Consider the following 27212-nt stretch of genomic DNA (forward strand, 5'->3'; position numbering starts at 1 on the left):
TTGTAAATCTGCTATTATTGTGGTATGAACAGAAATAATAAACAGAACGAAACTAAAGACAAATATGAGAAAAGTAACAGCTTTATTTTCATATTTACAGTCTTCATGTCTATACAGTCAACATACTGAACTGCACTTACATGAACTTAGTCAAAACACTTTACAAAACCGATGCTTATTTGAAATATTATACACATATACTGCTGTTGCACAGATTTACATTTGGCAATCAGTTCTGATAAACTTCACCATCATCATCAGAATCAGACAAACATAAACAATCAGCCTGATTTTTGATGCAATATCCACAAATACTTATAAAACACATTTCAAAATATTTTCAAAAATATTCATTCATTATCTAATAAACTCAAAGATGAATACATTACCATTTAAATAAAACTGTAAATAACAGACAGTACAGGAACAATCATTTTAAATAAACAAAGCAATTAGTTCTGCTTTATATACCAATAAAGAAATCAAAATAAACAATACAGTTTGATCAGGTCTGGCGTGAGAGCAAAAAAATAAATAAATCTGAGAGAGAGTTGACGTACTCTTGAAGACAGGAGTTGATCAGATCCTGAGACAGTGTTAATTTTAATTATTATAGACAAAAAATACTGCATAGACAACAATAATCTGCCACAGTCAAAATCTTTAACTTTTCCATCATTTGACAGAACAGAAAACCCGATGGACAAATATTCAATCAAAATTAAAGACACAAACATGAACAAAATAGTTAATGACCAATGCTGTAGTCTCAAACATGGACAAAAAGATCCCTCATTTTATCTAATACACAGTTAAAGATGAATAAATTGACAGAAACAGTTGTAAAAATGTACCACAATTGATTTATATGTCAATCTGGAGAAGCAGAATCAAGTGCAGACAGAAACTCCATTTCATAATTCGGTTGTTCTCTGTGTACAAAACAAAACATTGTTATTATGTCATCAGCACATCTGTACTCACATCACTCCACACTAAGATAGATGTAGATCTGTATTAGAAAACAAAACTACGGATTGAACATTGAAACAGAAACAGCTGAGTGTGTGTTACATGCATTTATACTACAGGACAGTTGAATTGATTCTGATTGGCTGTTGAGCATTCTAAGATGTCATTATTTTATAAGATAAACACACAGCAAAAGTAGTTCAGGCAGGTTTTGAGTGCATTACAGCTCTATTTCAATACGCTAAATGATTTCAGCTATTGCACAGATACAACAGACAAAAATCACAGCTAAACTCAACAGAGAGCTTTGGATGAGATGTGTGAGCAACTAGTGCTACACACAGAAGCAGTTTGAGGACAAAACCTGACAAATGTGAAAACACCCCATACTTGTCTTTGCTTTCCAATAAATTAACAACCTGTTTTTAATTATCCCATATGTATATAATCATACATGCTTACCACGAGAGCTGTGACAAATAAAAATCTGAACTTACCCTGATCTAAGATCTTTCCCTATGTGATAGAAGACAATAGAGACAAAATAGTTAATAAACAACTGATCAAAAGTTTGAATGCATATTTTATTGAATGTTTGTCCATTTTCAGACTGCATTATGAAACCCTGATCTCTGCCCCAAGATTTACTGTGTTTTTGTAGTTTTGATACATTGTCTAAATTAATAGAGTACAGTATTTACAGTACATTACAGACAAACAAGTCAGCGATAAATAAATAAGACCAATATACTTACATTATATTAGCTATTATATTATATTATATTATATGATCAACATTAAGTGTGTACCTTATCACTTTACTACATTATTAGTTTGTGATGTTCATTTTTAAAGAGTAACCGGCTTCTGACTACTCCTTGACTGAACATTCAAGATATACTTGATGCTTTACACTGAGCTTCATAATATTTAAAATATTAAAATGATAACATAATATTAACAGAAAACAGGTTTCAACCAAATGAGAATGAGAAAATTATGCCAAAATATTTTTTTATTTATTTTATTAGTTATTATTTATTAAATGCAGTTGCATTTAAATACTACTCGTTTATTAGTCTGTTTCACCTAAAAACAGAAATTAAAACCTTTTTCTTTATTACTAGCCATTTCTTCGGTGAGTCATGTACAGCAGTAAAGGTAAACGTTTGTTTATTGCTGCATCAGCAACTTCTGGCTATTTTATTGTAAGATCAATAGATAAAAGCATAATACAACATAATTCAATAACAGATGATGAAAAATACCCTGCAAATAATTGTGCATTAAAAATGTTAAATACTATTTTTTCAGTTTAATAAATAATAAATAACTCAACTGTTGTAAAGGCAATAATGAAAAAAAAGATTGTCAAACACAAGATATTAAAATAGACTTACAGTGAGCGTGCATTTGTAAAAGCAGCCAATAAAAGGCAAAAGCAGATTCAGAAGGGAAGACGATGACTCTCAGATCCTCAATGACACGCTCTCCATTCACTGAAATATTAAAATTAGAGTTATTAAAAACATGCATGCAGGATATCTGACAGCAAATTGGTAAACTATTTTTAATATGTAACTAATCTGTGTTCTGTTCATTTTCAGCATGCTTTTTGTTTTAGATAAAGTTGTTTTATAGTAACAGTTAGGTTAAATATATATGCCATAAAAATGCACACACATATACAAATATATAATCATTTTAAAAAATGATATTTACTCACGTGCTTTCAGGATGAGTTCTGCTGTCAGTGAAACTGAGCTCAACAAAACAACACCAACTGCTCCAAACATGTACATGATCTCATTACAGAGAGACACTGAGACAGACACACACAAGAGGTAAATGATTAAATGTTGCATTAATGACACAGATCTCTTCTATTTTCAGTTCTATTAAACCGGCTTTATGCCACAATGAATGCATAGTTGATAATAAATTATTGATCAGTGAATGATTACATGTGTTTGATCCTTGCCCGCTCGTCTCAGTCTGCTGTCGTATTCTCAGAGTTTCTGAAAGTTTTTTTACTGTTAAAAACAAAACTCAGATGAATGAGCAGAAAATATGACTTTATTTTGGGATCTTTTCTATTCTAGCATGAGAAAAAGACAAATAGTTTTTTTTTATGACAACAACAACAATAGTAATAAATCAAAAGGCCTAGACAATATTTTAACAATTTCTTGATAGTAAATCAATTCTGTATTAGGGATTATGAAATCAGAGAGAAAAGTATTAGCATATCATGTAAATTGTCTCTAAAACACAATGTAATGTACAAAACTATGTCACTAATAGTGTTAATCAAACATGCAGGTCAAACTGACAACATTTGTGTGGGTTTAGTTTTGTACATTTATTCTGTACTCCTACTTGATGAAGCATTGTAAGTCAGTGATGGACAGTGTTGTCCAAGTTACTTCCAAACTGTAATATATCACAGATTACTTGTTACTGTTATATAACCGTAATCCCTTACAATATTGCTGTCTCAGAATTGTAATGTTACATTACTCTTATATTACTTTTTAGTTACTTTCCCCAAAATAACTACAGAATTAAGACTTAACATTCTAACATGAGTACTGAAGTGTACTGCAGAGCATTTTACACCCAGTAGAAAACGATGTCATGTAAAGATGCAGATTTTTTTTCTTTTATTATTATTGCCATTATTTTAATCACTTCAAATTCAAGTGGCTTACAACACAAAACTGTCATGCATAAAGTGAGCATGATGAACAGCTTTCTCAGTATAAAATGCAATTAGAGGACCAACCCCTCAACCTCACTCATTTTAGGCCATAGAATTGAACATATAGGCTAAACATTGCTTAACTGCTAAAAAGAAAGCAGATAAAACAGAGATCTATATGCCTCTAAAATAACAAAATTAATCCACTGACCGAGAAAAACGTAATTTCTGCTGCTTTGGCTTATCACTCTCGTCCTCTGTTGTCTTTCTCTTCGCTGTAAGTGGACGCATGGCAACACTCCAGAGGTTTTTTTAAATTGCTAGTGCTAATTGTCGATGTCGATAATTCTCTCAGGTTTTTACAAAGGTTGCATTTGACTAACGTTCTTCTTGTCCTTATATTGGACAAAATCCAAGTAATGCGCGTATGGCGTTATTTCACTGACAAATGTCATGAGCGCAGTATTACAAGACAAGAGGACATTCATATAATACGAGCGAGTGAATCTCTTTGCTCCTGCACCGATTTCCTCTGTTTGTGGACAAAACTGCTTGCGAGCTCTCAAATATAGACGGCTTGTGCGCAAATTCTCACGCTCTCTCAAATATGCATAAATAATGTATATTTTCTTGTGTGTTCTCAGTACACTGCTCGCTCAGCGAGATTATATGCAGAATCTCAATTTGTGTCGTGTGTTACCTTTTTCTTTTGTGCTTTTTAATATGATTTATACTGGTGCACTGTTTATTAACAATAACCAAAATACTAAAATAGACTTGCATATTACATTTTTAATCTAATAAACCAGAACATATTTGGCTGTATGTTACAGTATATGATGAGATATTTCCAGTTTTAAACACTTAAAGACACAGAGAATAGACTTTGAATGTAATGAATACGTTTTACTTTAAAAACATTTATTAAACATATAAAAGGTGCACCATACTAATCAAATAAAACACATTTAAACAAAAATATAACTAACGCAAGCAGAAATATAACTAATAGAAAATAGGGGAAACTTGATAAGGCATTATAGCCTACTGTACTATTCACTCTTCAAATAGTGTATCATATTTGAGAGCTCGCAAGCAGTTTTGTCCACGAACAGAGGAAACTGACGAGCGAGCGCTCTACTTGTAATACTGCGCTAACAACATTTGTCAGTGAAATAACGCCATATACGCGCATGTCCATCTCGCAAACGTACTGTCTTCAGCCATTTTTATCTATTTGCCGGTTTTCCGCAGCGCGTTAGGGCTTAACGTTACTGCGAACCAGGCTGAGCCAATAGCCTTGGACCTCGAGCTCAGAGGCTGAAATGATTCCACGTTCAAAGTAAAAAGGTCCAATAGCCAGAGGGAGATCAATGACAACACACACGTATATTCACTAACCACGAACAGGAAATAGAACTGCGATATGTTTTATTTGGTAATATCTTCCATGCGAAAATTTTGTTGTAACGCACGCGTTACTGAACATGTACCGAGTAAAATATTACTGAAAATGTATTAGTAAAGCCTTACACTACAGTGTTAAAGGAAAAAAGTAATACGTTACTGTAATACATTACTTTTGTAACACATAACTCCCAACACTGGTGATGGACAATACCTTGCACAAGAATCATGATAATCTTCAGAACGTCAAGAAATGAAATGACACAGATCCACTCCAAGCGCTCTGACAATTAAAAACAGCATTTCTGATCAGCACAACATGTCTAATAAAACAGATGACTAAACTCACTAAACTCACTATGTTCCTATTAAAAATATTATTAAATATTACACATTATGTACATCATTGTTCCAGGTCAACAATCCTAACTGAAATCTTACAACAAAAAATCTTCCATTAAAGATAAATGTGAGCTTTCCCACACCAAAAAAGTAAATAAACAAATAATAATCTAAACAGTGCTATATATGTCTAAATGTAAAAAATAACTAAAAAATATACAAAACAACTTTAAAATTAATGCAACATACCTTTCTCCCTTTCCAATATAACCAGATGAATATAAATGACTATAATGATATCCAGAACTGATATTGTTATTATCCACAATGCTAAAAGCCATGTTCTGCAGAGACCTGCCAATGAAAAGACGACCATCAGCCTATTAAAATTGACCCTTAAAACATGCTTTTGATCTGACTGTGACCAATCTTCTGTTCATTTATTAACAGCCCAAAACTGAATATTCTGTCATTTATTGACCCTTTACTAAAAAAAAAAAAATAAATAAAAATAAAAAAAATAAATAATAATAATAATAATAATAATAATAATAATAATAATAATAATAACAATAATATGCAAGTCAATGTTTTCAGCATTTCGATCAAAATATCTTCTTTTGGGTTTAACAGAAAAAAAGTCAAAAGTTTCATGGCAAGTAATGGGTCAGTAAATCATGACAGAATTTTTAGTTTTGGGTGAATCCCTTTAAATCAAAATGTTTTAACTTTTTTATGATAATATTACAACAAATGATCTAAAGCCGTTCACTATTTTATAATTGTACTGGTTTTTTATCATCCAATGCAGTCTTTAACGTACATCTTGGAATGCTTTTCCATTGTCTATGTACCTTTTGCTGTTTGTGACTTTTTCATTTTAAATTATGGCCGGGAGAACTTCCCTTAAAAAAAATAATTGTAAATAATTATTCTGACTACTTTGACATAATACTCTATCATTCAAAAATATATAAATATAAAAATCATTTATCTGATTGAAGGCACGTGTGAATGCATGTCATTCCACATTCACAAAATTAGTGTATAATCTGCACCAAATGAGAACTGACGGAGCTCCTCGACAAGATTATATCACCTTTTCTCGACAGGTGAAAATCAGGGGCAAAACTAGCTAAAAACCACCATATCTTAACATAGTGGCTAAAGTACATTTATTGGCCCCTATACTTTCCTGACTTTTCACAACACAATTATCATCATAATTGTTGCACTTTTTCAGTAAATTCACTTCGAAATGCATTAATAACAACAGTACAAAGGATAGCTTCTGTATTATATAAACTTTATATAAACTAAAAATTATAGGTTATTATTATTTCTAGTCATATAAAGTTTAAAAAAAACACTCAATTAACCATGCAAGAACGGAATTAACTTACATTTGGCTGGTGGACGAAGAAAAAATGGTATACAGGCCAGCCATAACATGTAACCAAAAACCACAGCAAGAAGACCAAAAGGTCCTATAATAAAAAAATATACAAGATCCCATTATTTTCCCAATCAAACTATGTTGATAAACATGATGATAATTGATATGCTGTTTTCTTAAGAAATAATGTTTTTGAAGGTAAAGGTATTTTTCGAGTGGCTGATCATGATATATTGAAATGAAAAAGAGACTGTTGATAAACATGATGATGGTTTATGCTATTATCTTGTGAAATAATGTTAATAAAGGTAAAAGTATTTTTTCATATGTTTGATCATGATATATCGAAAGGAAAAAGGGAATGTTGCCGAACAGAGTTTTTATTGTACTGCTGTGCATTGGACAAATGATAATAGTTGATACACTGTTTCTGTGTGGAATAATGTTTGAAGTGTGAAGAGTTATTGTGTGGTTAATAATGGATAATGAAATGAGAGTGGCAGTTTAATTAATTGCACATTGTAATTAACTATGGGATAAAAGGGTGGAGTGAGAGGATTGTGTCACACACTGAGGAAAGCATTGTGCCGAAACATCTGTGTCTTTTTAATCGCCCGTAGACTGTAATAGAAAGAAAAAATAAAAAACAGTACGAAGCAATCACTTGAGTGCGAATCACTACCTTTTTTGAATAATAGCATTGACAAGGTTACCGCACCAAACCAAAGAAGTTCCTAAAAAAGCTGCAAGCGCGCAGGGCAAACTTCACCAACTCTACACACGAGACCCAATCAAACTAAACAAAGAAATAATGTCATCAAACCAGATAAAATTATTGCTTGTGACTTATTAAAACACTACAATTAGAGGTAGCACTTCATTATGCTGTACATTCTGCTTCCTGTAAGTAAATTTGCAACTGCATACACTATCAGTCATTGGAATAATAGAGACTGTATTATTATTATAATCTGCTGATACTTTACTATGATGAACCCCAACAGACATTTTGGCTGTAAGAACTGTGTAGGTCTGCTTATTCGTCGCATTTAAATTTTAAAATTTACCAGACGTTAAATTTACCTCTACTAATACTCCAGTGAGAGATTGTTGGCATACAGTTGCAAAAACACTAATTATTACTACCTATTACAAGTGGATTATCAAGTTAAAGTGTAACCAAGTGGGAGTGTGTGTGTGTGTGCGTGTTTTGAGCATTTAACTTAATTTATGCACATTGATGCTTGCATGTTGGTCTACTACTAGTGAACAGTGAACTCAGTTTTCACCATTTTACAATCTACTTGTTTCATATCAGTGTACATTTGCAAGAGATGAGTAAACAGTGTCACCTAGAGAGGCAATTCCAAATGAGGAGAACAACTGGAGCAATTCAAAGAGGACCAAGAAGATGATGATAACGAAACAACAAATGTTCTCAAAACCTAATGGAGAGAGAGAGAGAGAGAGAGAGAGAGAGAGAGAGAGAGAGAGAGAAATAAGAGAGAGAAAGAGAAGACAAACATTAATTAAGAACTGATTTCAAATACTGTCCACTGCTCAAGACAATGGTCAGTTTTGAATTAGTCACACAATGACTGTTGTTAGTTTAAGCAACAAAGGCTAGCAACAAGTAACCGTCTAAAAAATGTAGATTTATTTGGGGGGAAAAAAATGGAAATGTGTATTTATATTTTCCTTTTCAATTTCAGTTATTTTTGTGCTTTATTTATCAGCATTTAGCAACACACGACTTTACATTTGTTTACTGCACTTTGAGATATTGCATGAATTAATAGTTAGTAACAGTTTAATAGTTAGCTGTTTTAATAACTTTACTGGAGTATAACTAGTAATGGAGTAAAACAAATGAGCATGTATTCATCTAGAGTTTGGATTGTCTCTCTTAGTTTTTTGAAAAGCCTTAAAACGTCCCCTAAAAAGCAAACAAACAAATAAATGCAAACACAGTTAGACATAATAGGAAACTGCCATGATTAAGCCATTGTGTTTGGTAATTGTGTTATAAAATGCAAGTAAATTAATGAAACCAGTTAGTAAAGTTATGAAGATAATACATATTTGCTTATATACTTAGCTTTTTACACAGTATGAACCATGTATAAGAAATCAAATCACTCAAAAACTCTTACCTGTACTCAATATGAGGCACATCAGCACAACAACTCCAAAGCATAATCCAGAAAATACACGAGGTTTGCTGTCTGTATCGTGTGCTCTTTTTCTCCAGCCATATGAAAAAAGAACTACAGAAATAGAGAAATTAAAAGACGCACAAGATCAATAATGTCCTTAAGCAAGTTCACTCTGAAAGAAGTGGGTTAGTAAAATAATGTTCCCTCAAGTAAGTGTAAAATGAAAACATCGAAATATTATAAAACATGGAGACCATCACATGTACACCAACATATTACAAAAAAAAAATCAGGCAACAGTAAACATGCAATAAAATATAAATAATAAATTAAAATATAAAATAATGTAATCCTGTTAATTTAATTTTGGAAAATATCTGAAACACAGCATAATCCTGGGATACTAAATGAGTACCAGACAGCTGCAACCATTCTCTGTCGTTTATTATTTATTTATTTTTGTCATTATTTTGTCATATTTCATAAAGCTCCTGTGTCAGAAAGATGAACCTGGTCTCAGTTGTGTGAAATGTGGATTTACCTGAATAAACAACTAGTGTGAGAACCGCAAATTCCGTTGTTGGTGTGAAAAAGCTGGTCCATGATTTAAGGCTCTCTGCAGACAGAAAGTGTGAAACACATCAGCTCTTACACACTGTCTTATTACAGTGTAATGTTATCCTGTCTTGACTGACTAAATTACACAGTTTTCTCTCGACACAGATCAGCATGTATTCGTTTTCCAAAAATTAAATATTCAAACAAAGATGATCATCAACATTCAGATCATCAACACATCAAATATAAATCCAAAAATACTTTATAGTAGATAAATTGGGTTTTTGTTTAAAAAGCAATGTACTTGTAAAAAGTACTATATTTAACGTTAGTGTACAGATTCATGGCATTACTACTACACTCACTGCCCTCCAAACGTTTGGAAACAGTACGACTTATTAATGTTTTAAAAGAAGCCAATTTTGCTCACAAAGGCTGCATATATTAAAGTAAATACAGTAAAAACTTCTAAATTGAGAATTTACAGTACTATATTAAAACAGTTTTTAATATTGTAATTATAATTGCATATTGTGTAATCAGTTTTCTTATTGAATGTAGTTTCAATTTTAGTTTATTAATGTGACTCAAAGCTATATTTTCATCATCATTACTCCAGTCTTCAGTGTCATATGATCTCCCCAAAAATCACTATAATATAAAGATTAGCTGTTCTTTGTTAAAAAGAAAGTTAAAAATAAGAGCTTTTAATTGTTTTCAAAACTCATTCCGTTTTCAAGTTTTTGGAGTACAGTGTATCTGTTATACTGCTGTACTGTGCACTTCCAATATGTGATGCCTTAACATATTTAAATGCAATAGAAACATTCAGTAACGATACAATGCTAAGAATTAAAGAGACCTATTATGCAAAATTCACTTTTATAAGGGGTTTAAACACACTTGTGTAGGAGCAGTGTGTTATTATAGCCAGCTTCTCATGGTAAAAAAATATTAGTTGTAATCTTTTTATAATCACACTTGATAAAAACAGTCAGGAGAAACACTTTGATTGACATTCTCTATTTGTACGTGTCATCAAAGCCCCACCCACTAGTGACAATCTCTCCTTCATTAGCATATGGTGTTAGTCTTGTTTTTGAATCTGCCACTATGCTGACACACAGGCATTTGTAGCTCCGCCCTCTTTTGAAAAGAGCACAATCTCATTTGAATTTAAAGCGACAGTCACCAAAATTACACAATTAGGATCAAAGCCTAAAAGGGGCAGTTTCAAAGAGTTATAAAACATTATTTGTGCAGTATTTTGAGCTGAAACTTCCCAGGGCTTGAAATTGCGGCCATTTTGGCACCCGAAATTTTATCTATGTGACCTCAAAATATATTTAGTAGCATTTGTGCGACTGCACAAAATTGTTGTGTGTGACCAGTTTTTACTGCAAAATGTTCACCACATGCGCACATTTGGGAGACATTCACGCAGAATGCATCTCTGCACTTGAAACGCGAAACGCAGCGTTTAGGAATGGTTTAAAACAGTTTTAATGTCAACTAGCTGCAGTAAACAAAGCCAAGTCCGTAATGCTTGCCCCGCCTTCACGCTCTTCTTATTGGCCCACTGCTCTAGCACTGAAATATCAGCTGTCAATCACTCAGTCAATGCCTTCTGGCTTGGGATGACAGAGAGAGCTACTACAGCAAAAAACTCTAAAGCGCTGAAGATGAGAATGAAGATAACACTGACAGATTTTGTTTTAGAAACTATGACATCTAAAGTTACAAATAATGACACATCTTACTAGTGATCATGTGCTGAATGTTAATCCACCATCTACACTTTTCGAAGAGTGGATAAAAGACTTCCATTGGCTTCAAGTCCGCTATGAAAAGTCTGTGGGATGGAATTTTCTGGTAACTGTTTGCCACATCCAGCACAAGAGCTTCTGTTTAATCCTTCATATAATCGCCAGATGCAGTCCGCCGTGCAAGTGACAGCTATATGTCAAATTTAACACCACGTTCACCATCGCAAACGAGCTTGCACTGAGTAAACTAGTTAGCTAATATCGCTACTATGAAAAGACCGGTGTTGCTATTAACATGACGTATGCATATAATAAGGTACAGTATATGTCAAAAACATCAGTGTAATATCAGATACCATCCATGAGAACAGCACAGTTATACCGTTAACAGATTCATTCATGTCAAGCCATGCGTGCAGGGCCGGTGAGAGGTCTGTGTATCTTTTGGTCACTCAGTTATGTTATAAAAATCTATTTTCTTGTGGTAACGGGATTTCGCTGAGAGATATTTTCCTCATGCTTGCATATATATATTTATTGCTTGTTAGTTTGATTAGTGTTGATTTCAAGTGCAATAAATCTGTTTGTATAAAACGGTGCAATAATTGGTGGGTGCGACTAAATTTTGGCTGATGCACCTAAATTTTTGAAGTTAGGAGCACCGCTGCTACCAAGCAAAAAGGTTAATTTCAAGCCCTGCTTCCCATACACTCTCTGGGGACATCAGAGACTTATTTTACATCTTGTAAACAGGAGCATAATAGGTCCTCTTTAATGTTACTATCCGTGTGCATATGTTGTTCTCTCTATGGAAAATTAAACTTAAAATAACAACATACCTTGAAGATACTTCAAATAGGACAAAGCCCAGATCAGCATAAAAGGCCTCAGAATATAAAGAGCAGAGCAGGTGATGGTCTCATGTAAAGATCCTGCAACACAATATTTCATTACAGACACTAAAAATAACTGCATTATGTGAAGCCATTACTTCAATAAACCATTACTTAACCATTAAAGAATACAAATGCACAAGACACTGACAAGATTCAGTCAAAAATCAACAAAACATTATTAATATATTTCTTTTAACTTGAACATAACAAAGAGCACTAAACTCCTGCACTCACCTTCAGTAAAGCCCCAAAGGATGAAGGCTAAGAACATACAGATGTTTGGGAAAAAGACCAGAGAAAGCTGAAGATTCCAGATTGTGCTGTTTGAGACTAAAGAGGAAATTCACAATAATCACAATTACATGAATAAAACACTTACACTGTCACATAATACAGATTTATTCACTTAATAACACACCTGTGTTTTTATATCTGCAGTAGATCAGAGAGCAGAGCAGAAGAAGAGCTCCAGATCCAGCAGCAACACAGAAAAACAGCACAGCGATGTGCAAAGAAGAGAAACCTGGAGGAGGCAGCATCCGTTATAACACTGGACAGAACAGACATAGCATATTTACTCTTTTACAATAGCAGGTGTTTTGCACAAAACCCCAAACAGTCTGAAAAATCCATAGTCAGTAAATGCGCATGCATTTTAATATTCATCTATATAAACTGTCTTTAAATGTGTTCTTCATATTCAGCTCAACGTCAGCAATAAGCAAACTACATTTAACAACAGTTGATTCAAATCCAACTAATAATGTATCTTGCTCCAGAATAGGAGAAATTGAGCTATAGACACAATAAACTGATGAAAAGTAACATTGAAGCTCAACATTTTACCTATGATGTGGTTTAAAAACATCTTTCAATGTTTATTTAATTCCTCTGTAAATTAACAAATAAAAATGATCAATTTGCTAAAATAGAACAGATGATTGATTAACTATATTGACAATCTTCATGGGGCCTCGACACACAAGCAATAAACAAACAGACTGACAGCTTCAAAAAAAATATTATGTATGTAAGCTACGATCTCCTATAAGCACACTGCTTTCATTCTGTTTAGTTCTTATTTTTTAATAATTTGGGTTAGACCAAAACATTCAGAAATTCTTATTCACAAATTATTTAAAATCTGATAATAATATATATATATTATAAAAAAAAAAATACCTCACACTGCTGCCAGTCTACAGTTACGAAGACAAAGCTTAATCAAATTAACAAAACAAATTAACAGTTTCTAAAATCAATAAGCCCCAGGAAGTTGTGGTTTACTGTGGATTTATAACAACAAAGGAGCATTGTTAGCATTAGCATTATGCAGCAGCTTCACAAGGCTAATTGCATTTATAATATAGTTATTCCATATAAATAGCAACAGAGTTCGCCTGCTCATTCGGTCATGATAGATAATAGTAAAGAAACTAGCCTTCCTCTCATTGAAGGAGGCTTGACTTGAGCTATGAATTTAACCCTTCTGTTGTCTTAGAAATCTGTCTACACCATTAGCCCTTTGAGTCAAAAATGACCCACCTTCACTAAAACTGTAAAATAAAGCAGCTAAACTTATATTCAATCTTTAAATCTGTTTTGCATGAAAAAAGCATCAGTTTTGCACACTGATGATTTCCCTCATCAGTGTGCAGTATTTCATCAGTGTTTCTCATTTTTGACTAAAGTAAAGGGTGTATTTTGCTTAAGCTAAAGGCACCTGCAAATGAGTAAAACGTTTTTAGCAAGACATTATTCATAAAAGTTAAAGCAGCAAATTATTATAGCGTGTGCGTTTGGGAGGTGTATGTGTTTTTGTTTGTGCGGCAGTAGTTTTTGTGGTGTAAAAATAGTGTTATAACTGGTAGATCAAAATTTGACCCAAAGGACAACCATTGTACCCTAAATGTGTACAGCCTTATTGTAAAAATTAAAGATTATAGATTTGTTTCCATTGTTGGGGTAATTTTAGAGAAACTCACCAAACATCAACACAGTCAACAGTTTTTTTTTTTCTGCAGTTAAAATAACGCATGGGTCCTTTTTGACCCTTAACAGATGGGTTAAACCCATGAGTGAAATTCTAAAGGCAAAGACTGAGAAAACATTTCAGCTGACAGGGCAATGGCTGCTGCTAAGATAGCCATGTGATGATTGATATGCCTAAATGATCATGCTGCTCATATATCTACATGGTGAACTTCATCAAATAAATCTGTTTTTTGGCTCAGTGATGATAGCTGGAATAATAGTCAGCAACACCGTCAGCGGAGTCTGTCTGTAGAGTAATTTACATACAACAACTTTGAATCTAGCTCAATCAATCAGAATCAAGGACCGAAACCATGAATAGCAACAAAAAGCATTGTTAACACCATAAAATGATAAAAGCTGTTGGGAGATACGGGTCAATAATGTTTAGGTAGTTTTAATATAAATTTAGAGCATTTAAAACATATTTATTTCTCACCCAGTCTCTCCAGCTCTACAGTCGCATTGGCTGATAAATCTCCAGCAAACACTTGACACATGTAAACTCCTTTATCCTCAAACCTGACACTCTTCAGTCTGAGAGAGAAGTTTCCTTTGGGGATTTCAGCAGTGAAGAACTCAACTCTGCCCCTGAACTGTTCATGTGATGAATCTGGTAAAATCTCATTATTTTGGTAAAGCAGAACCAGAAAATCTCCATCTTCATCTGTTTTCAACCATGAAACCTCTTCAATGTGTTCAGGAGTGATGTGAGAGTCTACAGAGCAGTTCAGAGTCACGTCCTCACCAACATATGCAGATTCAAGATGATTTGATCCTGATACTAACAAACGCTCTGAAAGAAAACAAATAGTTTCATTCATTACATCAAATGCTATTTGATTTAAAATGTTCACCAGAATTTAAGTTGATTTCACTCACCATTGCTGACTTTTATCTGAGCCACAGTTTCTCCAGAATCCTGCTGACTGTGAACTCTACACCTGTATTCTCCTTCATCTTGAGCTGTCAGATTGTCCAGACGGAGGGAGAAGTTTCCATGTTGAATCTCCTCAGTAAAGAAATGAGCTCTATCATGATAATCCTGCTGCTGGACCTCTGCTCGACTCTCACCATCTTGATACAGATGAATCAGAGTCTCTGAGTCTGCTCTTCTCCATTCCACCTCCAGATCCTCCACTGGTAAAGCTTCATCAACATAACAGGGCAAAACCACTGAAGATCCCAGAGGAGCAGACAGAGGAGCAGAGGAACCACGAACAGTGAAGCCTATAAAATCATTAAAAATTTAAAATAAAACTGAAAACTGCAAATAACATTAAAGGGCCAAAGCACTTGTGGCATCAGAGTTAATGACAGTAAATTAGAAAGTTGTTCATCTTAATGAGAGCAATATACAGGTACTGGTCATATAATTAGTATATGTTCAGAATGTTGATTTATTTCACTAATCACTCAGTGTCTTCAGTCTCTAAACATCTTTTAAGTGTTGTGAAAAGGAGTGGTAACATTACAAACTGGTACATGCTTTACTGTTACAACTTTTTCTGAAAAAAATTTAATTAAAAATCATGAGGAACACATTAAATACATACATATTGCATGCAGACAACACAACAAATATTATTTAATGTGTCCTTATACATAGCAGATTTTCTCAACACATTTCTAAAAATTTTAGTTTTTAATAACTAATTTCTAATAACTAATTTATATTATCTTTGTCATGATGACAGTAAATAATATTTGACTAGATATTTTTCAAGACACTTTTATACAGCTGAAAGTGACATTTAAAGGCTTAAATTTGGTGATTAGGTTAACTAGGCAGGTTAGTGTAATTAGGCAAGTTATTTTATAATGATGGTTTGTTCTGTAGACAATAGAAAGAAATGTATAGCTTATAGGGGCTAATAATACTGACCTTAAAATGGAGTTTAAAAAAATTAAAAACTGCTTTTATTCTAGCCAAAATAAAACAAATAAGACTTTCTCCACAAGAAAAAAATACATTTTTGACATACTGTGGAAATGTTTTTGCTCAGTTAAACGTAATATGGGAACTATTAAAAAAAGAAAAAAAAAATCAAAGGGGGGGCTAATAATTCTGACTTCAACTGTATATGTGTGTGTGTGTGTGTGTGTGTGTGTGTGTGTGTGTATATATATATATATATATATATATATATATATATATATATATATATATATACACACACACACACACACACACACACACACACACACACAGGTTTGCTCATTCTTTCCATTAATGTGTTCACAGTGACCCTGGCTACTAGATACAATAGGTTAAGTCATTTCACTGAGGTTGTTAAGAATAAAATAGAAATGATTTCAAATAAAATAATGTTAAAATAACTACAGGGTCTGTTAACACACATCAACTGAACAAATGAGCAAACCTGTTGAACACTTTTTATAATTGTTTGGCTATAGGGAAACGATCAAAGTCCAAGAATGTTTGGAGTTATTTGAGACTTTAATAAAAATGTACAGTAAAATGACAAACAAATGAAAACATCTGTAGTCAAAAAAATATTACCCGTATCTTAATTGCACAGCCCAGGCATTTAGTAATAGTTAATGTATGTTGATGCATTATTAACTTAATTTGTGAGGATTATTTATGCTTTATAAATTGCAGTAACAAAGGCAAAAAAGCAAATAGTAATAATAATAATAATAATAACTCAACATAAATTACACTGCAATGTTACACATAAATATGCATACTGTATATGTTAAATAAATAATTACATTAATGTATAGACATCAGAAATGCATCATTAAAATAAATAGATGACTGAAATGAATCAGTTGTTGTATTGCTTTAGCTCTATGACTTTTTCTATTTTTAACTTTTGTCTCACAATCTTTGATTAAAAAATTTATAAAAACACAAGGAACTGTATCCTGTCATCCTATTAATGTTTATGTTTATAGATCACAAAGTGTTTATTTAGAGGAGCCAGCTCCAATTCTGCAATAGAACCATGGTTATAATGGTTAAAACTCTGCTCTGTTTTTAGCTACTTTGCTTTTACTCCTAAAGCTGAAGTAAAACTAAGCTTCTTTGTGTAGGCTAATTACTATGGTTTTACATCAAAAGCTATTTTAAAACAATTAGCTGATTTTATAGTTAAAATTACAATTTTAAATAAAATTTATATTTTTATTTAAACTATAGTTAATTTGGTGGTTGTTTATCACAAATACCATAGTAAAAAAAAATTGTTCATTTTGTGGTTAATTATATATATATATATATATATATATATATATATATATATATATATATATATATATATATATATATATATATATATATATATATATAGTTTAACAATGGTATAGTAAAAACCACGGTTGCTTTTTGTAAGGGACTTTTCTGTATGCTTACAGAAACGTACACCGTATCAATATACTTTATTACTTAGGGTAGTCTACATGTGTTGCTTATCTGCTTATTATCACCCAAGCATTACAGTTTGTTCCCTTATACCTTTACATTCTTTATACTTACTAGCCTATACTTCCAGATCAGTACACCGTTATTCACAGCACTCGCGCTAAAGCGACAAAAATAAACCATGCGTCAAATATGGACAGCCTTAGGGGTCATACATTATGATTATTATTTTCTTTCTTTCTTTCCCGTGATCATGACTTCGTTTTCCCGTGATCTCGACATGTCAAAAGTTGTTTTCTCATGATCATGACATCACAGACTATTTTCGCATATCAAATAAAAGTGACAATATACGTACCATTAGCGACCAGAAGTAGACATAGTGACATAAATATGCAGGTAATAATGTCCATCGTGCATTCAATTTAGAAAAAGATAGCATAGTAAGAAAAGATTATTAAACCGAAAACTTTCATGAGTAATATGAGAGCTTGACAGATGAGCCATAAGAGCGCATGGCGGACAAGGGACCGTCTGTCAACTCCCTATTTTGTGTTAAAACGTCGACGTTGTATAACTGTGGGTAGTAGACCTATAAGGATTTCCAAGATTTTGTTGAGGGCTCACAGACACCAGAATGATACACTACTGTCAAACCTGTCAATTGGGATGTGAAAACAAGGGATATGCCCACCATAATAAGGGATTCCCTCGACCCCCCTTTAAAAAATATCGCCAAATTACTAACTATATTCTTTTAGAGCTGTTTCATTGAAAATATTCAGTTAAATGGTCAGTATACGTTTTAATATTATTATTTACAATAGAAAAAAAATAAATAGGCTATATACATTAGCAACAAATACATTACCAAACAGTTCAGCTTATTAAAATGAATAGCTGTTATAATGAAATAGAATCAAGCTATCAATCTCAGTTGTTTCTTCACTGTATAACTTACACATTCTGATTAAAGAGCAACGAAAAAATCTCTTATTTATTTACATTTTGTTTGATTACATTAAATAACGGGTGTCACTTTAAAAATGCACACATCTAACGTTAAAATGAAAGCATTAGACTGCTTTTCTAACTTTTTATGCTCATTTAGTCTTAGCCTCCCCTGGCCAGAGACCACGGAGATGGTAGCAAAGAAAAAAACAGCATTAAAAACATGTAACAGGTGTAAGGCAGAAAATGAATGTAATTTTTTGTTGATGATAAACAAAACACTTTAGTTATTGCAAGTTTGTCAGTCAAATTTACAGTCCCCCTCCGCACAAAAACGGAACTCTCCAACTCTGCAGCACTGATGAGCGCTGTTTATTACTGGAATGCGCAGCTGCTCTGAAAACGAAACCAAAACAAAAAGTGCTGGCCAGCGAACTATTCTGATCTGCTTGTCAAGTTACATAATGACAAATGATTATTACGAGAGAGGTATAATAATATATTACTCTGGTTTAACTTGTTTTCAGCATTAAATAAAATAGGTAGCTTTTATTTATTTTTGCAAAAGGAATGAATCCTCAATAGTGTCACACGTTAAATAAATAACTAAATTACCAGAGATCATAATATAAGACACTATAGCTATGCACTTAGTTTGAGTAGGCACTGCGGTCCACCCTATTTAGGTTCACTCATTTTACATTTTTTGGCCTGGTCTAAAAGGAGGATTTTGCTGCACAAAGTAGGGCAGTGGCTATTATTTATATCGACTGTGTTACATCCCTTGGATGTATTTATCATTATTTATTATTATTGTTTATTTGTGTCTTTACTGCCCATTGAGAGTGGTCATGTTGTGTTTTTCTCTCTTACTTCCACAGTGTCTCTCTGCCTGCTCACTAGGTAGAGCTGATCGGGCCCAGGTGGTGCTCATCATTGGAGCGTGCTGCACTAATGCACTTCTACAAAAGAGCAGTGTGTCTCAACCCTCGAAGAGGTTCACTTCTCCCCTGCTCCAGACTTGTGGTTGTTGTGGTCATATGTTGCTAGTATTGATCTTGTTGATCATAGAAAGAAGTTTAATAGGCTGCTGAGTTCAATTTAACTTCTGTCTGTTGAGAAACTTTTTTTTTTTTTTTTTGCATTGTGGAATTTTACAGGCAGTTTGTCTGTTTTCTTAGTTGTGTGATTTATATATATATATATATATATATATATATATATATATATATATATATATATATATATATATATATATATATATATATATTGTGTGTGTGTGTGTGGTATGTAAAAGGTAATTGTATTGTTTCTTTGTCTGACTTTTTGTTTTTGAAAATTGAAGCTGTAGGGAGAGGGTGCCATTTTTATTCTTTGTACTTGTTTGACTGTGTTTATTCATAGTAAGGGAGTTGAGGAAAGCCTTTGTTGTTTCATTTCTTTTCTTTTACCTGAAATTAGGTTATTTAGTACTCTTCCTGAGCTAGATCTGTGTTGTTTGTTGTTTTGGTTAATCCTTTTCCTGAGGATTTATGCTTCATTTATTGTTTATTGATTGAGAACCAAATAATTAAATAATTTAAGTTTACTCTTGTGGTTGTTTTACATTTCTGAGGCAGGATTGAAGTGTTCCCTCAATTTTTGTTTATTTAATTTATACACAATTCATTAATTTGGTCTTCTTTTTCTCAAATTCTAAATTTTAATTTTCTTTGTTATTTTCCTTCCCCAACCCTAGACAAAAAGGGGAAGGGACGTAACAACTGTCATGCCAAAACATATTTTTGTTTGTTAGACAGAAGGCTAATCTATAATATAATATAATTTATTGTTATTATTATTATTATTATTATTATTATTATTATTATTATTATTATTATTACTATATATACTGGTCAACATTTTGGGGTCATTAGGATTTTTAAATGTTTTAAAATAAGCTTCTCCTGCTCACCAAGGTTGCATTTATTTCATCAAAAATATAGTCCAAATGGTAAAATTGTGAAATTGTTATTGTACTATAAAATAGCTGTTCAAAAGTAGTTCATTTAACTTAATTAAAATTAAGTGATTTTAATGATGAATTTTCAGCTTTATTACACCAGTCTTCAGAGTCACAATCCTTCAGAAATCACTCTAATAATAATAATAATAATAATTTTTATTATTATTTTATTTTTATTACTATTATTATTATTATTATTATTATTATATTTTATTATTATTATTATTATTATTATTATTATTATTATTATTATTATTATTACTATTATTATTATTATTATTATTACTACTACTACTACTACTACTACTATTATTATTTTTATTACTATTATTACTATTATTATTACTATTATTATTACTATTATTATTATTATTATTGCTATTATTATTATAACTGTTACTATTAATATTAACAATACTTTTATTATTACTATTATTATTATTACTATTATTATTATTATTATTATTAATATTACTACTACTACTACTACTACTACTATTATTTTTATTACTATTATTACTATTATTATTACTATTATTATTACTATTATTATTATTATTATTGCTATTATTATTATTACTGTTACTATTAATATTAATAATACTTTTATTATTATTATTATTATTATTATTACTATTATTATTACTATTATTATTATTATTATTATTATTATTATTGCTATTATTATTATTACTGTTACTATTAATATTAATAATACTTTTATTATTATTATTATTATTATTATTACTATTATTATTATTATTATTATTACTACTACTACTACTACTACTATTATTATTTTTATTACTATTATTACTATTATTATTACTATTATTATTACTATTATTATTATTATTATTGCTATTATTATTATAACTGTTACTATTAATATTAATAATACTTTTATTATTATTATTATTACTATTATTATTATTACTATTATTATTATTATTATTATTATTATTAATATTACTACTACTACTACTACTACTACTATTATTATTTTTATTACTATTATTACTATTATTATTACTATTATTATTACTATTATTATTATTATTATTGCTATTATTATTATTACTGTTACTATTAATATTAATAATACTTTTATTATTATTATTATTACTATTATTATTGTTACTATTATTATTATTATTATTATTGCTATTATTATTATTATTACTATTATTATTATTATTATTATTATTATTATTAATGGTAATAGTAATAAAAGAAACAAGGAGTAATGATTTCATTTGAAACTACGTACGGTATAAGTAACATAAATATTTAATAAATAAGTATTAAACAATTTAACATTTTTATATATATTTAATAAATGTTGCCTTGATGAACAGAACAATATAAACTAAATTATTAAATAAAATTAATAATTAAAAAAATAAAACTGACCTCAAACTTTTGACAGGTGTAGTGTAGATAAGTGTGTTAGTTTGATAAAATAATTAAATGTGCGAGTTGAATATAATAGACATTTGGTGATAGGCTGTGCTTTTGTTAAAACCTCTTGTTTGTCAGTCGCAAATCTAAATGTATTAAAGGGCAGCACCTTTAGTTTGCCTTACCCTGGAGTTTGTTCACCCTCCGCCTATGGATGTCTGTTTTATTCTAAACACAAAGTTGTTAGGAAAGATTTTCAGAGGCGCTTTAAGGGAGCCTCCGGTGTTTGATTTCTTCACTTCTGAGTGTGCTCCATTCTGTCAACCAATTCAGATGCAGAGTCAGATGTTTTAAATTATGAATAAGGGTTTACAATGAGTAAGTAAAATGTGTTCAAATGTTTTTGAGGGTTTCAAAAAATTACATTGCAGCACTTTTTCAATGCAGCTGGATTTCAATGCACAATGCAGCATTGGGCGAAACTTGCCCAATGAGCTTGCTTTACCGGTCTGCCACATTCATATGCGTTTGAATGGAAGTCTAGAGGAGAAAAGTCCATGTGTAACCGCAGCTTAACTGTTCAGACCTGTGGCCCTCAGAAATTTGTGAGATGATATGTAAATGTTTGACACTTTTGCTATATACACTGCATGTGTTTATTAATTTGACCTTTTTGTTTTATTGTAAATAGAAAAAGTATTGATATCTGCTGCTTTCTTTAATTTTGTTGTACATTTTCTGTTGTATTTGTGTTTGCTGCCAAAACAAAAAAATACATTTGTCTGAAGAAATTATAAGCTTTCTATTTTAATAACAGTTGAGAATACTGATTAATTTTAGGAACACTACAACTATATATGATATACTATTAATGTGTATATGCGGTACAATGCTGTGAGTTGTTACACTAATGTACAGTAATTAACTAAGCAGTTTTCAGTTAGTTACCGCTACTGCTCTATTACAGTAATAAACAAGCAACACTGTTCCCAGTTACTCATTGTAATCAAACCATTACAGCGACTAACTGGCAACAGTTATTACTCTAACCTGTCTCATTAACCCAATTAACCTAGTAAATCTCTCAAATGTCACTTTGGCTGTATAGAATTTACTGTCATCATGGCAAAGATAAAATAAATCAGTTATTAGAGATGAGTTATTAAAAATATGTTTAGAAATGTGTTGAAAAAAATCTTCTCTCTGTTAAACAGAAATTGGGGAAAAAGTGGATGGATGGATGGATGGATGGATGGATGGATGGATGGGTGGGTGGGTGGGTGGTAGGGTGGGTAGGTAGATAGATAGATAGATAGATAGATAGATAGATAGATAGATAGATAGATAGATAGATAGATAGATAGATAGATAGATAGATAGATAGATAGATAGATAGATAGATAGATAGATAGATAGATAGATAGATAGATAGATAGATGATAGTAAACTTTTCAAGTTAACCTCAACTAGTTCCAGATGTTTTGAAGAAAGCTGAAAATGTGTAACCTTTGTCTTTCATAGTATTTGATAAGTCAATGGCAACCGTTTTCCAACATTCTTCAAAACATCTTTTTTGTTCAACAGAACAGAGAGAAAAATAAACAGATTTTCATTTTTGAGTGAATTATCCCATGAACACATTACCTCAAGTTGATGTATATGAGGGGACTTGCTTTGACTGTCTGTAGACCTGCATTAGAAAACAACATTATGGATTTACTATTGATACAAACAGAGTTAAATGTTTTGTGTTATCAATAGAATCATACATTCATGCACACATAAGAGCTGTGTTGAGTGAAGATCCACACTTACCTTGAAAGAACCCTACCTGTTAGAATAGATAAAGTTGTTTACACCATTAATAAATAATTTCAACAAAATTAATATCACAATAAATCAGCCTCTGTAGACCCTGTACATTGCCAAAATGTCAGATACACACAGATGTGACAATATTATACATTTTAATGTTTGGTTGTTCATTTATTTATTTACAATTTGAAATTGCTGGACTTGATCTTTGAATTATGAGCATATTTACACTGCTGTTTCTATTAATGTTTTTTTTCTTTGTAGTTGAATAAAATATATTGCAAAGGCGGGTCAATATAGTACAGTATTTACAAATATTTATATGATTTAAGTAATGTGTGTGTGTGTGTGTGTGTGTGTGTGTGTGTGTGTGTGTGTGTGTGTGTGTGTGTGTGTGTGTGTGTGTGTGTGTGTGTGTGTTTCAGGTAAGTGTTTTGATTCATTTCACTAATGCTAATTTCACAAAGTATTATATACAAACAAATCAGTGACCCACCATAAGCAGTAGGAAAATAAGTATTGAGCTCATCTTGATTTTTTTCCTGGGAATAATATTTCTAGAGGAGCTGTTGACATGGATTTTAAGCAGATTTTGGAGAAAACCCAAACAGTACAATCATAAAAAATAAAAATAAAATCTGAGAAATTAGTTGTGTATAATGGAATAACAGAAGGAGAAAGTGCTGAAATGTATTTAATACTTTATATAAAACTCTTTTTTTTTGATAAGGACAGCTTAAAGACGCCTCTCATGTGGAGAATGAAGCCACAAGCATTGCTCCGGTGTGAGTTTCTCACAGACTTCAACAGACTCAAAATCTTGATGGTTCGGTCATCATTCCACAGCTTGATTTTCTTTCTCAGAGCATTTGAAAGTTTTCTTGGCTGTTTTGGATCATTGTTCTGAAGTATCCAACCTGGTTTCATCTTCATCCTGCTGCTAATAGTAGATGTTGGACCGAAGCAGCTGATATTCATTTACACTGGGGAAGGGCAGAGGGTTGCTGAAGAACTACTGAGAGATGCCAGCTGCTGTCTGGGCTTTCACTGCATTTTTAAACCTCCCTTTCTTCACATGTTCAAAACTTTTTTTTTCAGTGTCATTTCATTTTATTACACATAACTTTGTGTAACTTTAAATTGACAAGGTTAAATTGACTAAACCTATAAAAATGCATTCGCTTTACGTAATTAACTTCGGTTTACTAAAAACGTAACTTAACTGCAACTTAATTCATTTATGTGGAACCTGCTGACAATATTAAAGCCAACAATTTGCTTTGAGTGTAGAGGTTTATACAGTAAAACTATTGAAGTTAATAACAGTGTCATAAAAATCTGAGGAATATTAAAGATTAATATCATTATTAACAGTTACCATTAATACCTAAATTTATACAGATATGTAATTTCTTTATAGAATAATGCGCTCAAAACCTGCTAGAACTACTTTAACTGCTTATATAAGAATAATGGAACACATTACAATGTTCATCAGCCAAAAATAAGCAGCAGAAGAGTTTTCTCTTTTCTTTCCTTTACTAACTTCACTCTTGTTGTTAGACACTGCCCTCTAGTGGCTGTTTAATACCTTTGAAGACGAAACAAATGCAGTTTTCTGAAATGTTATCAAAAATTGAGTTCAGAATTGAGTTCAACACTTACCTGCAGCTTTTCTATAATCCAGTTTCAGCACAGATTATGAAAAGAGGACGAGCTGATGTGGATCCATCAAGTGTTTTGCACTGAGGCACATTGCATTATCTCATCACTGAGCTTAGTAAATCTGCTAAGTATTAATGTGGTATGAACAGAAATTAAGAAACTAAAGACAAATAAGATAAATGTAACAGCTTTATTATCTTATTTAAAGTCTTCATGTCTATACAGTCAACATACTGAACTGCACTTACATGAAATTATTCCAACACTTTACAAAACTGATGCTCATTTGAAATACACATATACCGTTGTTGAACAGATTTGGCAGTCAGTTCTGATAAACTTCACTGTTAGCTTAAACAATAAACACTATGTGGAGTGATAATCAGAACTGACAAACACAAAACAGGCAATATCCACAAATATTTACAAAACATGTTCAGTTATCTCATAAAACACTCAAAGATCAATTCACATTTACAAAATATCTGTAAATAAAGTACACTGTACAATATATTCAACACATTTTTAAATAAACAAACCACTTTTGGGATCAATTTAATGTAAAGCAACTGATCTTTACATGAAGAAATCACAAGAAACACAATACAGGCGTCAACATCTGAAGTGGATCAAAAACTTTCACCAGAGTTGTCCTAAATCAATCATCTTCTCTTGCCTGAAAACCATTCTGAAAACCATTTGATCCACTTCAAATACTGACGACTGCAGTTATACAATACAGTGTTTAATCAGGTTTGATTTGAGAATGTTACCAAATCCTGTTGCACAATTTAGTTTTCAGTCTTTGTTGGTTCCTACTCTTCCCACATAGCAAAATTTCACTGGCCCAGCTCTGGCCCACACAATCAGATTTGCTTGGCCTACATGCCGCATTGAATTACGGTACATGACAGAACCAAGCCTGGCTTCCAGACAAGGGCCAAAAATGGACCATATCTGGGTCAAGCCTCAGCCAAGTTAATAACTCATAATTGGGCCAGATAGCATCAACAAATGATTGACCCGCTGCCCTCATGCCAAGAGGGGACGTCTAACTAAATAGGGAGTGCAAGCATGTATTGGGGTAGGAGCTGAACACGCAGTAACCTCAATGCATGGAAGCAACCTGATAGTAGTGCAGGCCTACAGATGACAACGAGGAAGTGTGCTATCACAGAAGAGGGGCAAAGAACAGCGATCTTAAAAAGAAAAATAGAGTCACTGATAACCTATAATGTTAGAATTTTGAATTCCTCATTTTAATCAGTGTACAAGTTTTGACATTAGAGTTTACTGATATTTTGGTACTTTAATTTTTCATTGGAGCATATTTTTCACGAGTTTTGATTCCCCTTTGGAATCGATTGTTATAAAAAATTTTAATCTTGAAAATTTTTATTTGAATTATATTGCTAAATAACAATAACTGAATAAAATAAATAAATAACCACACCTCTTTTGATAAAGTGCTTAAGGTGTGGAAATGAAATTCTGGAATAATTGGAAGTTACTAGGAGTGTTTGGCATAATAAGCCTGAATTTAGTGGGCATACTTTTTATGATAAGAAATTATCAGACTGAAGCCACGAGTAGAGACAGGGGCGCTCCCAAGGGGTGGCCACAGCCACCTCTGGATAAACTCTGGCCACCCCAATATGATTTTGCTGTTGCCATTATTAATTTAAATGTACTTATGTAAATTCACAATAATTCAATAAATAAATAAAATGCAGCCACTAAATTGTTGGTGGTGTCA

At 31.9% G+C, this 27212-nt stretch overlaps 2 protein-coding genes and 1 long non-coding RNA gene across 11 annotated transcripts in view; 1 reads left to right on the forward strand and 2 right to left on the reverse strand.

Moving 5' to 3' along the window:
* Window positions 1-27212, forward strand: part of LOC141381140 (uncharacterized) — a 686936-nt gene that overhangs the window by 635301 nt on the left and 24423 nt on the right. The window lies entirely within an intron of this gene.
* Window positions 1-27212, reverse strand: part of si:ch211-190o19.1 — a 491573-nt gene that overhangs the window by 205076 nt on the left and 259285 nt on the right. The gene's annotated exons all lie outside the window — the stretch shown is intronic.
* LOC110439013 (uncharacterized) lies at window positions 66-18155 on the reverse strand. Of its 9 annotated transcripts, none has more exons than XM_087243929.1 (17): window positions 17978-18155; window positions 15111-15458; window positions 14668-15024; window positions 12613-12717; window positions 12429-12524; window positions 12138-12230; window positions 9516-9590; window positions 8972-9085; window positions 8171-8263; window positions 6826-6909; window positions 5672-5776; window positions 5295-5363; window positions 2937-2990; window positions 2699-2794; window positions 2373-2471; window positions 1470-1488; window positions 66-932 (listed from the first exon to the last, which is right to left on the reverse strand). In XM_087243929.1, exons 1-17 carry the CDS (start codon window positions 18030-18032, stop codon window positions 872-874), a joined length of 1923 nt encoding a protein of 640 aa, XP_087100055.1. In that variant the 5' UTR covers window positions 18033-18155; the 3' UTR covers window positions 66-871. The 9 variants fall into 9 exon arrangements, 6 of the variants coding, with proteins under 6 accessions (XP_087100055.1, XP_087100054.1, XP_087100058.1 ...); XM_087243928.1 differs by having other exon boundaries at window positions 2937-3005; XR_015480410.1 differs by lacking the exon at window positions 1470-1488 and having other exon boundaries at window positions 2352-2471; window positions 2937-4114; window positions 5071-5363.

Source organism: Danio rerio, chromosome 3 (genome assembly GCF_052040795.2).
Source record: "Danio rerio strain M-AB ecotype USA chromosome 3, GRCz13ab, whole genome shotgun sequence".
Classification (NCBI taxonomy): Eukaryota; Metazoa; Chordata; class Actinopteri; order Cypriniformes; family Danionidae; genus Danio; species Danio rerio.

Bases quoted from the DNA above. Each gene is read 5' to 3' on its own strand.
- LOC110439013 (XM_087243928.1), bottom strand. From the start codon at position 18,032: ATGGACATTATTACCTGCATATTTATGTCACTATGTCTACTTCTGGTC. The intron at 9,086-9,515 runs GTAAATCCACAT...CTATTTCTGTAG, and splicing joins CACACTAGTTGTTTATTCAG to TTCTTTTTTCATATGGCTGG. The intron at 2,795-2,936 runs GTAATCATTCAC...TGTCTGTCTCAG, and splicing joins CGGGCAAGGATCAAACACAT to TGTCTCTCTGTAATGAGATC.